The sequence below is a fragment of the Prinia subflava genome, chromosome 2 (assembly GCF_021018805.1).
Source record: "Prinia subflava isolate CZ2003 ecotype Zambia chromosome 2, Cam_Psub_1.2, whole genome shotgun sequence".
NCBI lineage: Eukaryota > Metazoa > Chordata > Aves > Passeriformes > Cisticolidae > Prinia > Prinia subflava.
Window position 1 is genome coordinate 87,190,178 of NC_086248.1, and position 12,459 is coordinate 87,202,636.

Sequence of the window (12,459 nt, forward strand, 5' to 3'; positions counted from 1 at the left end):
ATAATGGGAGGTAAACCCCAAAAAGCTGAATCATGTACCAGCATGCCATGGATGAATTCCTAGCATATTCCAAGCCCTCGTCAAGAGCCTTGTTTTCCTTTGTGTGTGTGTTCTTTCATGGCTTTATCTTTCAGTTTCATAGCACACCTCCTTGCTCTTACTTAAAAGCAGCAATTAATGATATCCATGTGTGCTCTATCTACATCACTCACTCTGGTCCAAGATCCCACTTCCAGCTCATTCTCCAGCTCTGGTTTCTGTCCAGGGATCTTTCAAAACACACAGCAGTTTTCACATCATTCTTGGACCTGTTTTCTCTTTCTTTTTTATCCATCCCTCTCCTATTGTGTCAGCAGTGTAAAGCTGGTTCTTGACCTTTGTTTTTGTGACTCAAAACTACTTTTTTAACGCAAAGGTTACAATCTTCAGCCTGGTCATATCCAATTCATTCCAATCTCTGCAAGTCCATATTGGTTTATGTCTATGCACAAGATTTTTCATCTGTCTTACAATATTGCTGTAGGGTGTAACTGTCTTGTGTTAGTAATAAAAGTGAACCCTATTGCACATGTGGTTGATCCTACATAAAAATCTTTTACCTACGTGTTTTATTTTGTTAGAGGAACCAGCATAAGCTGCAAAATCAAATGTGCCTTTTAGCTGGTATAAATTAGATGTACTCTGGCTAAATGACACATTTGTCGTGCTGAGCTGACCTCTTCTTCACAGCTGATTTTTTTTCATATGTGTCATAGTTTAGTTAAATATATAGCCTGAAGGGGGGTCATCTACTGCTACTTTTTCCTCTCTCCTGGGTAAATTATTCTACCATCAAGTTGTTCTGATATAAAAGCCCTTGTAGTCAGTTTGCTTTCGGTGATCTTTTTACCCTCCTCTACATTTGCCCCTTCAGATCTCTCAGAGAATCTCTTTCTCTTTAGCCATAACAGCTTTATTCCATTTTGTTGCACTTTATTCCATTTTGTTACACCATCACATCCATCAACCTGGATTAACACTTCTGTAGTAACACTGATCGCTGATGTATTATGGGTAATACATACGATAGGAAAAGGGGGGACATTTTTAAATAAAAGAGTGGACATTTAGATTAGATTTTAAAGGTAAATTTCTTACTAAGAGAATGGTGAGGCACTGGAGCAGGGTGCCCAGTGATGTTATGGGTGCCCCATCTGTGGAAGTGTTCAAGGTCAGGTTGGATGGGGCCCTAGGGAACCTGATCTAGAGAATGGCATCCCTGCCTGTGGCAATGGGTTTGGAACTGAACGGACTTGGAGGCTGCTTCCAACTCAACCCGTTCTGTGATTTCTGTGACTTCTATGATGCCTTCCTTTCCAGCCTCCTCCTGGGATCAGGGGCTGCCCATCTGCCCTGGCTTGACACAGAGCCTCAGTGCTGACGCAGCACTTCTGTGAGCACCCAGGCAGCCTGGGGAGGGTGTTAGAAAGGCAGCAGCTGAGCAGCCCCTTCCCCTCCCACCCCACAGATAACACCTGCCGCTTTGAGGACGAGAAGATCTGCGGCTTCGTGCAGGACAAGATGGACAACTTCGACTGGACGCGGCAGAACGCCCTGACCCAGAACCCCAAGCGCACCGTCAACACGGGGCCCCCCACGGACATCAGCGGTACGCCAGAGGGTAGGCACAGCTCTGGGCTTCTTCTGGCTGGGCAGGGGAGGGCAGGGGCACACCATCTCCTGTCAGGAATCTTACAGCTCTGGGAGCTGATGGAGGGCTGATCTGCTTTCTACTCCCCACGGGGTAAAGGGAGCAGGCAGTTAATTTGCATGTTACTGATTGGAATTAAACACACAATTAAAACACCCAGAACTTTGTTGAAGAGAAGAGTGTGAGCATTAGTCCTTGTTGTCAGCTAATTGCCTGATGCCTAATGCCTTTGCACTGTTTGATGCTTGTTTTAAAGAAAAAAAATGGATAAACAAGTAGGAGAATATCTCTAACACCTAGAAATGGCCCTGTCGGTTTGAGTAAGCTGTTTCTTCAAAGTTCTCAAAGGGATGCAAACAGATCTCCTTAGTTCATGCACAGAAGCATGAGAGACCAGACAGGAGCTGCCTGTGGGGCAGGAGAAAGCCTCACCTATAGCTGGAGGAGATTGGTGTTATGTATTGCTCACCCTAGCTGTGTGTGGAGTACATGCTCCCAGTTTAGCTGGATAAACACCACTTTTTCTGTAATAAGAAAAGTAAATTTGTATGCAAACACATACCTTTGGACTCAGGAAAAAATGGGAAACATCCAACGGTCTGCTAAGGAAATGGTTTTTCCCATTAGTGTTCAGTACACCAACCTGATTGAGCATTGAAAATTATGTTAACAAATTAAATGGCTAATCTCTTCCTCCCTGGGCTGTTAACAACTGCCTTGGTATTGTCCTCTTTAGACAACAATATTGTTTAGGCTAGATGTACCAAATCCTCTCTCCCTCTACTTGAGGCAGAGAAACCATCTGGAATGGTTTCTCTTTCTGGTGTTCTCCTCGCACAGTGCAGTCAGCTCTGAGTCTCTTTGTGCACGCAGACAGATGTGCTTGTTCAGGGGTTCACCTGCCACGTGTGCTCACAGCAGGTCTGCCGATGCCCGTCTCTCCTGTGCTTCCCAAAATTCTGCCAAGGCAGGGGAGGCACTGCGGATATCCTGCAGGTGTCCCTGGCTGGGATCACAGTGGGCACACATCAAGGCCATGTCTTCCCGACGAGGGGTGGTCTCCCAGCCCCACCAGCATGCCATCCATCATTTGGAGGAAGGGAGGCACAGTGCATGCTGCCTTTGCCCACCTTTCCCTCCGTTCTGCAGGTTATTACATGTTCATCGAGGCGTCCCGGCCCCGGGTGACAGGAGACAAAGCCCGGCTCATCAGCCCCCTCTACAACATCACTGCCAAGTATTACTGTGTCTCCTTCTACTACCACATGTACGGGAAGCACATCGGTGAGTACCTGCTGGGGAAGGGGAAACTCAGCCTCATGTGGGAAGATCTCCAGCCTCTTGCTCCAGCAGCTGTGCCTGTGACCAGCAATTGCACAGTCCTACTCCAGTATTGCAAGCAGCAGGGTGGGCTGCTGCACTCAAATATTTTTCTGTAGCCCAGCAGTGGCAGGATTGTGAGGCTGTCACAGCCCATCCTTGGGGCAGCACGTTACAATCAGTCTGCCCATTAGACAGGAGAAGAGAGTGAAGGGGCTTTGTGAACCAGAGAGTTCTGGGGTGGCCACAGCTACACTGAGGTGTGCAGGATGTGTGTTCCCCGAGCTGTGCCAAGGGGCTGCCTGCTCTGCCTGGCTCCCTCCTCTCTTTGCTGTAAGCCTCGAGCACAGCCAGCACCACAGAAGTGCCTGGCACACTAATGAGTTTCCATATCCAGTCAAGGAGCAAGTGCTAATTCGTCACCTCTTGATTATAATTTCATTAATTTGAATAATAGATGCACTCTTCCCAGAGCACACAGGGTTATTAATCACCTGCTGGACTAGAGCCTGACTGAAAAATCAGGGCCCAGGCAGGAATGTGTCCGCCCTTCAATAAGCAGGGTTAATTACCTGCTCTCTGCTCAGTACTGTACATGTCATTGGGAGGGAACATGCACCTGAGTCTGGCCACATCTCTTTGCACATGTGGCACAGCTGAGAGGTTAAACTGCAAAATCTGGGCAAGGCTGAAACCCTGACTCCATGGGTGTCGGGGACTGGGAACTGGGCTGCAGTTCACACAGCAGGTCTCCATCTGTGTCTGTGTTTGAAGGGTTCATATCTGCTTCCTGCACTTGGAATTGGGCTGGGTAAGAGGTGTTTTCACACACCTGAATTCCCCCTGGTGACAGGCTGCTCCGTGTTGTAGTCATGCCAGTGGTGGCAGGCTGTTCAGGCAGAGCACTGTCAGTGTTGGCTCATACCAGATTTTCCTGGACCTGCTGGTCCTGCTTAGCTGACAGAGTCCAGCTGCTAATACTGTCTGGCAAACTCATGTCCCCTGCAGCTGGCCCTTATGGTAAGTCAGCTCTGGTGCCTAATGCCTGCTCATCTTCTCCTGGAGGCTTCAAAAGGGGTCTCATTCTTTGATGAAGAATGGCCCAGACTGGTGGGAGATTGGCAAAAAAAGAGATGTGGAGAGAGGAGGCCTCTCTTGCTTTTTTTCTTGTGTCATATTCCCAGGGTCATTTCACAGGTGAAGTAAAAGCTCATCAACATTCGCTTGATTTTGGAAGAGAGCTCAGTTGAACAGTTTTCTTGTGGTGGCCTGTCTGGAGATGGGGTGGACTGGACATGCCAGAGAATCAATTCATGACAGGTTTTTTTGCTTTTAGCATTTTAACTCTTTCCTGATTTGCTCTACCCACAAATTAGCCAAAGTGACAGTGACTCCTGAGACTTAAGAAAGCCTCTGAGTGCCATTTTCTGCTCCTCAGCTTCAGATACTTTTTATATCTGTTGATTTTTCCCTTCCTACCCAGTGTTATGGCCCCTGACTGATCCCTGTTTTTCCTCTTGTTGTACAAAGGGACTGATAAATTTCTGTGAGGCAGATAGACTAATGCCATATAATTTCCACAGTGGGTGCTGCTGAGCTGAGAGCGAATTTTAAAATCAGACAGAGACAGAGATGGAAAGAGAACAAAATGAGAAAAAAGTTCTTTTTCTCTTGGCCTGTGGAATGACTTGGTCCAGCAAACCCACCATATATCTGCCTGCAGATTGAAACTTAGTATCTTGATGCCAGGCTTGATGCCCTTATTGGCTGAAGTCCTCTCAGAGTTCTTAGAGCAAAACAAGTTTATTCAGCTCTTCTTCTTTAGCCCTGGTTAAGAGGAAGGTGTAGGACTCAGTAGGACTTCTCCTGTGAAATGAGGAGACAGACCCTGCCCTCCCATCCATCTCACACATCCAGCACAGTGAAGGTAAAGGTGGGGATGCTGCAATCCCGAGCCGTGCCCTGCTTCCGATAGACCCTGCTGTTCCTGATGCCTGCAGTCACAGCCACCTTGGCTCAGCTGGTGCCAGCACAGCCCTGCCCAGCCAGGTGCCAGCAAGAGTGTATCAGACTGCTCCTGTCAGCAGACAATGCCAGCAAGAGGGTGTCTCCCATCCCAAGCCTCTTCTAGCAACTCCAGCTCCGTTGTGGAGCAAACTGAAGCTCTGTCACTACAAAAAGTAGCCATATAAAATCCCGACATTTATTTATTTTTTTAATAACCATTTTATTACCTTTTTTCTCCCCCCACTACAGAACTTGAAAGCTGGTTTACTCTCACAATTTGACTATAAAATATCCGTAGCCATCCAGGCAAATCTTCCCTGGGAGAGTTCCCAGACACTACTCGTTTATAATAGATATGACGAAAGAGAGAAACAGAATACAAATGCACTGGTTGTAGCCGTGATATAAAATATTCAGTGACTAGCAGAGCAGGACACTGTTGAATATCTCTCAGCTGATGAGAGAGCAGGATGAAGGGGAGCTCCCTGGAGGCAATCCCTGTTCTTCTGAAGTTATTTGGTCATCTGTTTTTCTTCCTCTGGCCCCCTCTGTAGCAAGTATTCACATCACCCTATGATCCTGCCAGCCCCAAAACAAAAATCAGGGGGAGGGGAAGAAAAGAAATCCCATTTCCACCAGGCATTCAGGAACAAGGGTGTCTTACTTGCAGCTGGCATAGAAATGTCAAATGAGGCTCAGCTGGTTGGAGCCTGGTGCTAATGATGTCATTGTCGTGGCATCAATCCCTGTGTGGGTCATTCACTTAGGAGTTGGACTTGATGATCCTCGTGAGTCTCTTCTAGCTCAGAATATTCTGTGATTCTGTGTTTCTGAGGAATTGCGTGCTTTCTTCAGGGGAGGAAACTAGCCATGCCAGCTAGCAACTACTCACCAAGTTCAAAAAGCCTCTTTGCCAGGCTGGCTGGAAGCAAATCCTCAAGTCTTTGCTTCAGCCATCAGACTCCTCTTCCTCCCTTCCCAGGGGCTGCTTGGGAGGGGGATGCTTTAAGAGGACAGTTTCCCTGGCAGACTGGTTCCACCACAGTCCCCTGCTACCATTCTTTCATGCCTCCTAACTCAGTGGTAGCCAGGTTATGATCTGTATGGACCCCTGCTTGCTGCTGGATGCTCCTGCGGGCCCTGCAGTAAGAGATGCCCTCATGGTCAGTTCACAGGATGAAAGTTGTTGAGAGAGACATGGAAATTTCAGCCACTGAATGGAGAGCTAAGGATGGGATCGTTCCAGTGCTGACACAGACCTGATCTGACCACCTCAGCTAAGTCTGGTCCGTGTATAATCAGGATGGGAAGCTTACAATAAAATTGCAAAGTACTCATTGCTTTCTACAGCTTCTTGAGGAGGGAAAGGGGGTGAAAAGTGCCAATCAATGGTATCCAGTGACAGGATGCACGGGAATGGTTCAAAACGGCATCGGGGAGGATCCAATTTCTTTATTGGAAGGGTGGTCAGACACTGGAATAGGCTTCCTGGAGAGGTGATCAAAGTGATCAGGCAGTTGGTGGTTGTAGATCCTTTCCAACTTTTCTTTGCCTTCATTTCCCTTTTCTTTTTTCTCTCCTCTACTCTACTCTAAGATCCCATGAGGAACAGTGCTGGGGACTGATTAGGAAGGATTTTGGTTCTGAGTCACTGGAAGCAATGAGACCTGATCAGATCACTTGCCACAGCATCTGAGTGCAAGAAAGCCATGGCTGTTTCACAGAGGGAATTGGGTTGTGGGCAGGCCACTGACACAGGCAGTGTCACCACTGGTGCCCTCCTGCTGAGGAGGAATCGCAGGTCTGGAAGGCCTGCCAAACTGAATTGCTTCTTTACTTCTTCAGCTCAGATCAGACAACCAGTGCAAAGGTGTGTCTGAAAGGCCATGGTGGATGATCACATGTAGGAGCCAGCAGGTGCCATGTGGCTTCAACTTGTTTCTGACAAGTGACATTTGTCAGAGCTGTCAGGACACACAGATTGAGAGGTACTGCTTATGTCAGTGCAAAAGCAGCTTGAACCACAAAGGCATCATTTTTGTAGGATTCATCATCACAGCTCCCTCGTTCCTACCCAAACTTTGCTTATGAACACGGCACCCTGCCACTGCACAGTAATACAGGTGGCACCCTGGAGCTGGCTGCTTTCTTTTGGGTACATGCAGTTTGCCTTACATAGAAATGTATCGTTCATTAAATCCATGCCATTAGCTCCAGTGCAATAACTCTACACAGGAGAGATTACATCACTGGATTGATTGAGGGGAGGCTGATTTTCCTAATGAGTATGATTCACTTCCCTCTAGGCTCTTGAAAGCAAGTTGCAGTTAGAGTTAAGCGAACAGTTTGTAATGAAAAAATGTATTCAATTTTTTTAATACTCATTCTTTTGCCACTTATTCAGATGTGTTCTTGGCCATCAATAAATACGTATTTGACTAATGATTTGTTAGAGATCCAGCACCTTCCTGTGGGCTACAGTATGGACCTTTGGATAGATTGTGGTCTCATCTAGTAGTATCTGCATGGGTGTTTTGGGAGGTTAGTCAAATACCATGATCATGAGCAAGGATTATAAATACCCAGCAAGAAGACCACGTACTTGTAAAGTGTCACTCAGTCTCTGTAAGTTCAATACAATGGCTCTGAACCAAAGACAGATGAAGTCATTGTTTTCCTAAAGAATTCAGTGAACTTGGCATTAGAGGCATAGATTTAAAGATTATTAGGACCCAATGGCACTGATACATCATCTAATCAGACTTCCTGCATAACCAAGGGCAGAGAATTCCCTTCAGTTACTTTTGCTGGAGCCCAATAAATACTATGTCTGAAACTTCATTAGATGTTTACTTACAAAAGCACCAACAGCATGTTTGATATGTAGGATTGGATCATCCCTACGCCAAAGAGCATAACATCTAAAGAGAACATGGAGACAAGGGAAAGGTGTTCAGATGTGGATTGGCTACATGTCATTTTCATTCCACAAATATATCTTCACGTTGATGCCCGCATTCTCTTTAGTACCTTGAATGTGGGTTCACTGATCCCTGCCTTTCCTTGATCCTCACTAAAAGGGCATCACTGAATCAAGTTCCCAGTGCAGATAAGCACTGAAATGTTGCCTTCTTCAGAAGTCCTCTTCTGTCATACTAGTTGAATGTCTGACTACTTTCTTGCTGCAGGTTTTGTTGGGAAGGCTGTTGGAGCACAGATTGCACCCATTCATTTGCCCTGAATCCCCACAGATTTTCTTTGCTCCTGATTACCTGACTGGAGACACAGTTTTTCCTCTGGTACACAGTTGCTGTGATCCCCCCTCCCTTCATTCAGCAGAACATCTTTCCATTCAGACTTTAATCACATCAGCAACCTTGTGCAAAGTTGAGGAGCTGTAAGGATACACTGCAACCTGATCATCTCCTGAGACATTAGGTGTTGCATCAATTATTCAGACTCTGAAATTGATATATACAAAACTTAACAGACACTTAAGAGGAAACAGGAGCTCTCAGAGCATATCCAGCTACTCCTTTAGCACTCCCCTGTCACTCTTCTATTCTCTCCACGGACCACTAATTGTTTCACTGTTGGTCATTCCAGGTGCACATCTGGACACCCCCCTGGGTGCTCTGACAGGATAAAGGCTATGGGGACAGAGTGAAAACCATGAGACACTCCTTGTGCATCCATCCCTATCTGTGCTCGAGCTTCAACCAGACATGATTTTGTAATGTATGGAAATGCATCCCAGAAAGCCAAAGAAATGTTTAACAAGTGTCTGTGACCACCATCAATCACTTCTAGGAGTGACTTCTCTCCCAAAGCGAGCTCTGCAAGGATGACAGGCACCCCAACACTTGAAGGAGTTTGCAGTTACAGGTTTGGAGTCTCAGCTAGTTGCCTTGAAGTTTTGTGGTGCTAGTAAGGCAGGCATGAAGTGGTAGAAGTCTCTTGCTATAATGCATCCTGTAATGCATCCCAGCTATAATGGGCTCGAAGCTGGGAGCACAGCCTGCTCTAACACCCTTCCTGCAGCAAATCACTCTCAAGGCCTGAACCATTCATCCTCTCACATCTTCCTAGGTCAGTCAGAGCAGGAGGCCAGAGAGCAGCTTTTGAGTGGTGTCCTCAGTTCGGCAGGAAGAATGTGTGATCTCAGCTGCTCCTTCCTGCTGTCTGACTGGCTTCAGCATTGCAGTGAAACAGCCCATCTGCTCCAAGCCCTGCAGCCGTGCAGCTGCTGTGCTTGGCTCCCGGGACTGAGACACCACTGACAGGGTGATGATGGGGAAATAGGGAGATTGTTAATAGGGACAGAGGAGAGACAGGCAAAATTTTCTCCAGAATAAGTACATCCGTGTCTGCAGGGGTTTTGTCGTGAGTCCTTTCACACACATCATTTGTATTTTGGGGGCTCTGGGAGGCTCCCTCCTCTCTAGCTGAGGTCTTTGCAAAGCCTGCCCACGGAAGGGAGACAGGCAGAGCCCCCTGTCTGGCTGTTGTGCTCTTTTAAACCTGGCAGTGTCTATGAAGCAGACTTTGTTTCAGCTCGTCGGGGAGCGCTGAGCACAGTGCGTGCTCTCAGTCTGAGAGCTGAGCACATGGATTCCGCAAAGGACCCAGCTGTCTCTGGCGCCAAAGATGAAAGGGCCCGTTATCAAAGCTGGGAGGAGAGAGAGCATTGCCTGAAGGCATCTGGGCATGTCATGAAACAGAGGGTGAACAAGGAGCAAACAGACCTCACAGATGAACTATGGTTCACTCTGCTTCTTGAGTCTGCAAAACTGGTGGGAAAAGTTGCCTGCACATGATCTCCTTCTTGCTAGGTTTACCATAGTCTTATTTTTAATGCTTGGACTTGATATTAAAGGTCTTTTCCAATGTAAACAATTCTGTGATGTTCACCCAGGCTGGCTTCTTCTCTCTAAGGTAGTACCCAGTAATTCTGGGGACCAGCAGCTACAGCAGGAAAGAGGGAAGGAGCTGCCCCCATCGGCATCTTCCCATCCTTCTTGCCAGCAGCCGCACAGAGAAATGAAGGAGACAAATGAAGGAGAGCATTTGCCCAGCACCTGAGACTCTCCCAGCCCTGCCTGGTGCTGTCACCAGCAGCACTGGGCTCCTACACAGCCCCAATAAGTGACCAGCTCTGAACTTACCCCTGAGTCACTCTCCCTGTGCCCTCCCTCCATTCTGTTCTAGCTGCATACCAGATGGGCATTTGTTCTTCTGAAATAGCATAAATTTAATATTATGGAGCATGGAGATCTTTTTTCTCCCTCTTTTGAATTTCTTAAACCACATCCTGTTGTCCACACATAGAAAGCATGTTACTGGTCACAAACAGCCTCTGAGGGAATTTTCCATGAAAAGGAGTGCCAGGATTTTGTTCCATAAACACACTATCAAAGATGGAAGTCTTGTATCATTCATCTTTCTATGCTAACAGTTTCTCTAATTAGATTGGTGGACGAAATGAGCAAAGGAGCTCAAGCATAGCTCCATTGCGAGTCTGCTCCTGCCATATCACCATCTGCTCTCAGTGTACACAGACAGGTGGGGAGGTGCTGGAGAGAAGGAGCTATAGCTGTAGCTTGCCTGCCTTCCTCCCATTATTCCTCATCACGAGACAGCCATGACAATACCACTGCACTTATCCCACTGTCTGCAGGGCCCAGGTCCCCCCTGCCCAGTGTGTTTCCCCAGGGGCCCAGCCATATGTCTGCTTTGCCTTTTTAGAGTGTTGCTGCTTTTCTGCTGGTACACTCCCTCCATCCTGAAATTCCTGTACATGCCAGACTGGTGAGATAGATAGTGATGGATCATAGATCAATCTGTGCAATTGGCTTTGCCATGTCAGGGAATATTACTTCAAGCCCAACCTCATTTGATGATGGTTTAGGAGGTCAGAGGTGGAAATGTGTTTGTTGCTTTGGGTTTTTGAAATCCACAGTTAACTGCAAAGAAAAATCCCTGTAGCCATATATAAGTAATTTTCAGAGGTTTGCTGTAGGGGAAACTTTGCCAGTCAAAACTTACCTTATTGCTGTTTATATCCCCAGAAAGTCCTAGACACAGCAGGAAACAGGAGACTTTGATTCCCCTGATTCCTTTCTCCATAGCCTCCCTACAGAGCATGGAGTATCCCACAGCAATCAGCTGACAGCACAGGCTGAACGTTCTCCATGCCCAGTGCAGATACCTGGTGAGGAGAGGTGGGATCATGGTGCTTTCCAAGCTCTGACCAGGATGAGCTCTCTGAACCCTCCCACCCTGAAGTTAGTGAAGTGGTGGCTCAGAAACAGGTCTGTGTGGTGACCTGGTGACTGGACAGAGGGGGCCCTGCACACCAAGCAGAGCAGTGAAAGAAATTCTCTGTAGTCAGGAGTGGAAAGCAGCCCAGAGGCTTTAATTGTCTTACTCCTCATATGTTAATGTGTGAAGCATCTTTAGAGACTGTGAATGAGTAAATACATCCTACCATGGCACAAAGACAACTTACATTCCTAGAAATTATGAGTCAGTATCACTTGGTATTGTTTCTGCATCTCTATCTGTGCTACAATTATTTTTCCACCCTCTGCTCTCTAGCTCTCAGAGCAATAACTTTTCCCCCAGCTCTGTGAACCAGCCTGATGCTGACTGCTATTCATTAACATCCATTTAAATGAGAGAGGAAGAGAGACCTGTGTTTGTTGTGGAAATTATAAACAGTAATAGATTCTTTCTGGAGACTGTCATTTGCTCCTGGTATTTGCCTGCACTAAGCTTTGGCCTTTCAGTTTCTGATCAGTGGCATTAACATTAAACACTCAAAGAAGTGCTCAGAGGCCCTGTTAGAAATGTAAGAGCTCTTTTCTCCCTTGATTGGTTTTAGCCCTCATTTTGCGTCTGTGAGTGACTTTGCTAAGTTGTGCAAGGTCTAAGTCCTCTCCACACTGTGAATCTCTCTCCAGCTACTGGATATCTCTTGCAATCAGTCAGCTTATCTCAATCTGTCTTGCCATTGGAATTTCCATAGGGACTTTCATCCCTGAACTCCCAGTTGGGTGCCTAATCTACACTGGAGCTGCAGCCAGGAATTCTCATCAATAGCTGATCAATCCTGAGATTGCCCCATACTGGAGCAAGGATCTTACAGGAGTGCAGCAGGCAGTTGCAGTGAGACCAGGCTGCGTGCCAGCTCCTGGCTGTGGATCCCAACAGCATTCCCTACCCATCCCACAGAGCTCTGCTGCCCTTGGCATGGCACTCCATCTCTCAGTGCATAGTGTCATCCTCCCTTTGCTTCCTGACTAGTCCAGCTGCCTACCTTCTGTCTGAGCCATGTAAACGGAGCTGTTCCTTAGCCTTCTCCCCACCCCATCACCCTGCATTAACTCCCCAAGAGAACTCTTGAGGAAACCTCTGCCTTCCCTGCCATCCCACACCGACTG

At 47.1% G+C, this 12,459-nt stretch overlaps 1 protein-coding gene across 3 annotated transcripts in view; it reads left to right on the forward strand.

Annotated features, from left to right (window-relative positions):
• Positions 1-12,459, forward strand: part of MDGA1 (MAM domain containing glycosylphosphatidylinositol anchor 1) — a 152,694-nt gene that overhangs the window by 124,586 nt on the left and 15,649 nt on the right. For 2 of the 3 annotated variants that reach the window (XM_063390870.1, XM_063390871.1), the window contains 2 exons: positions 1,508-1,660; positions 2,840-2,974. In XM_063390870.1, coding sequence (XP_063246940.1) covers positions 1,508-1,660; positions 2,840-2,974 — 288 coding nt within the window. The remainder of the gene's footprint in view (positions 1-1,507; positions 1,661-2,839; positions 2,975-12,459) is intronic. The other variant, XM_063390872.1, reaches the window with a different exon arrangement.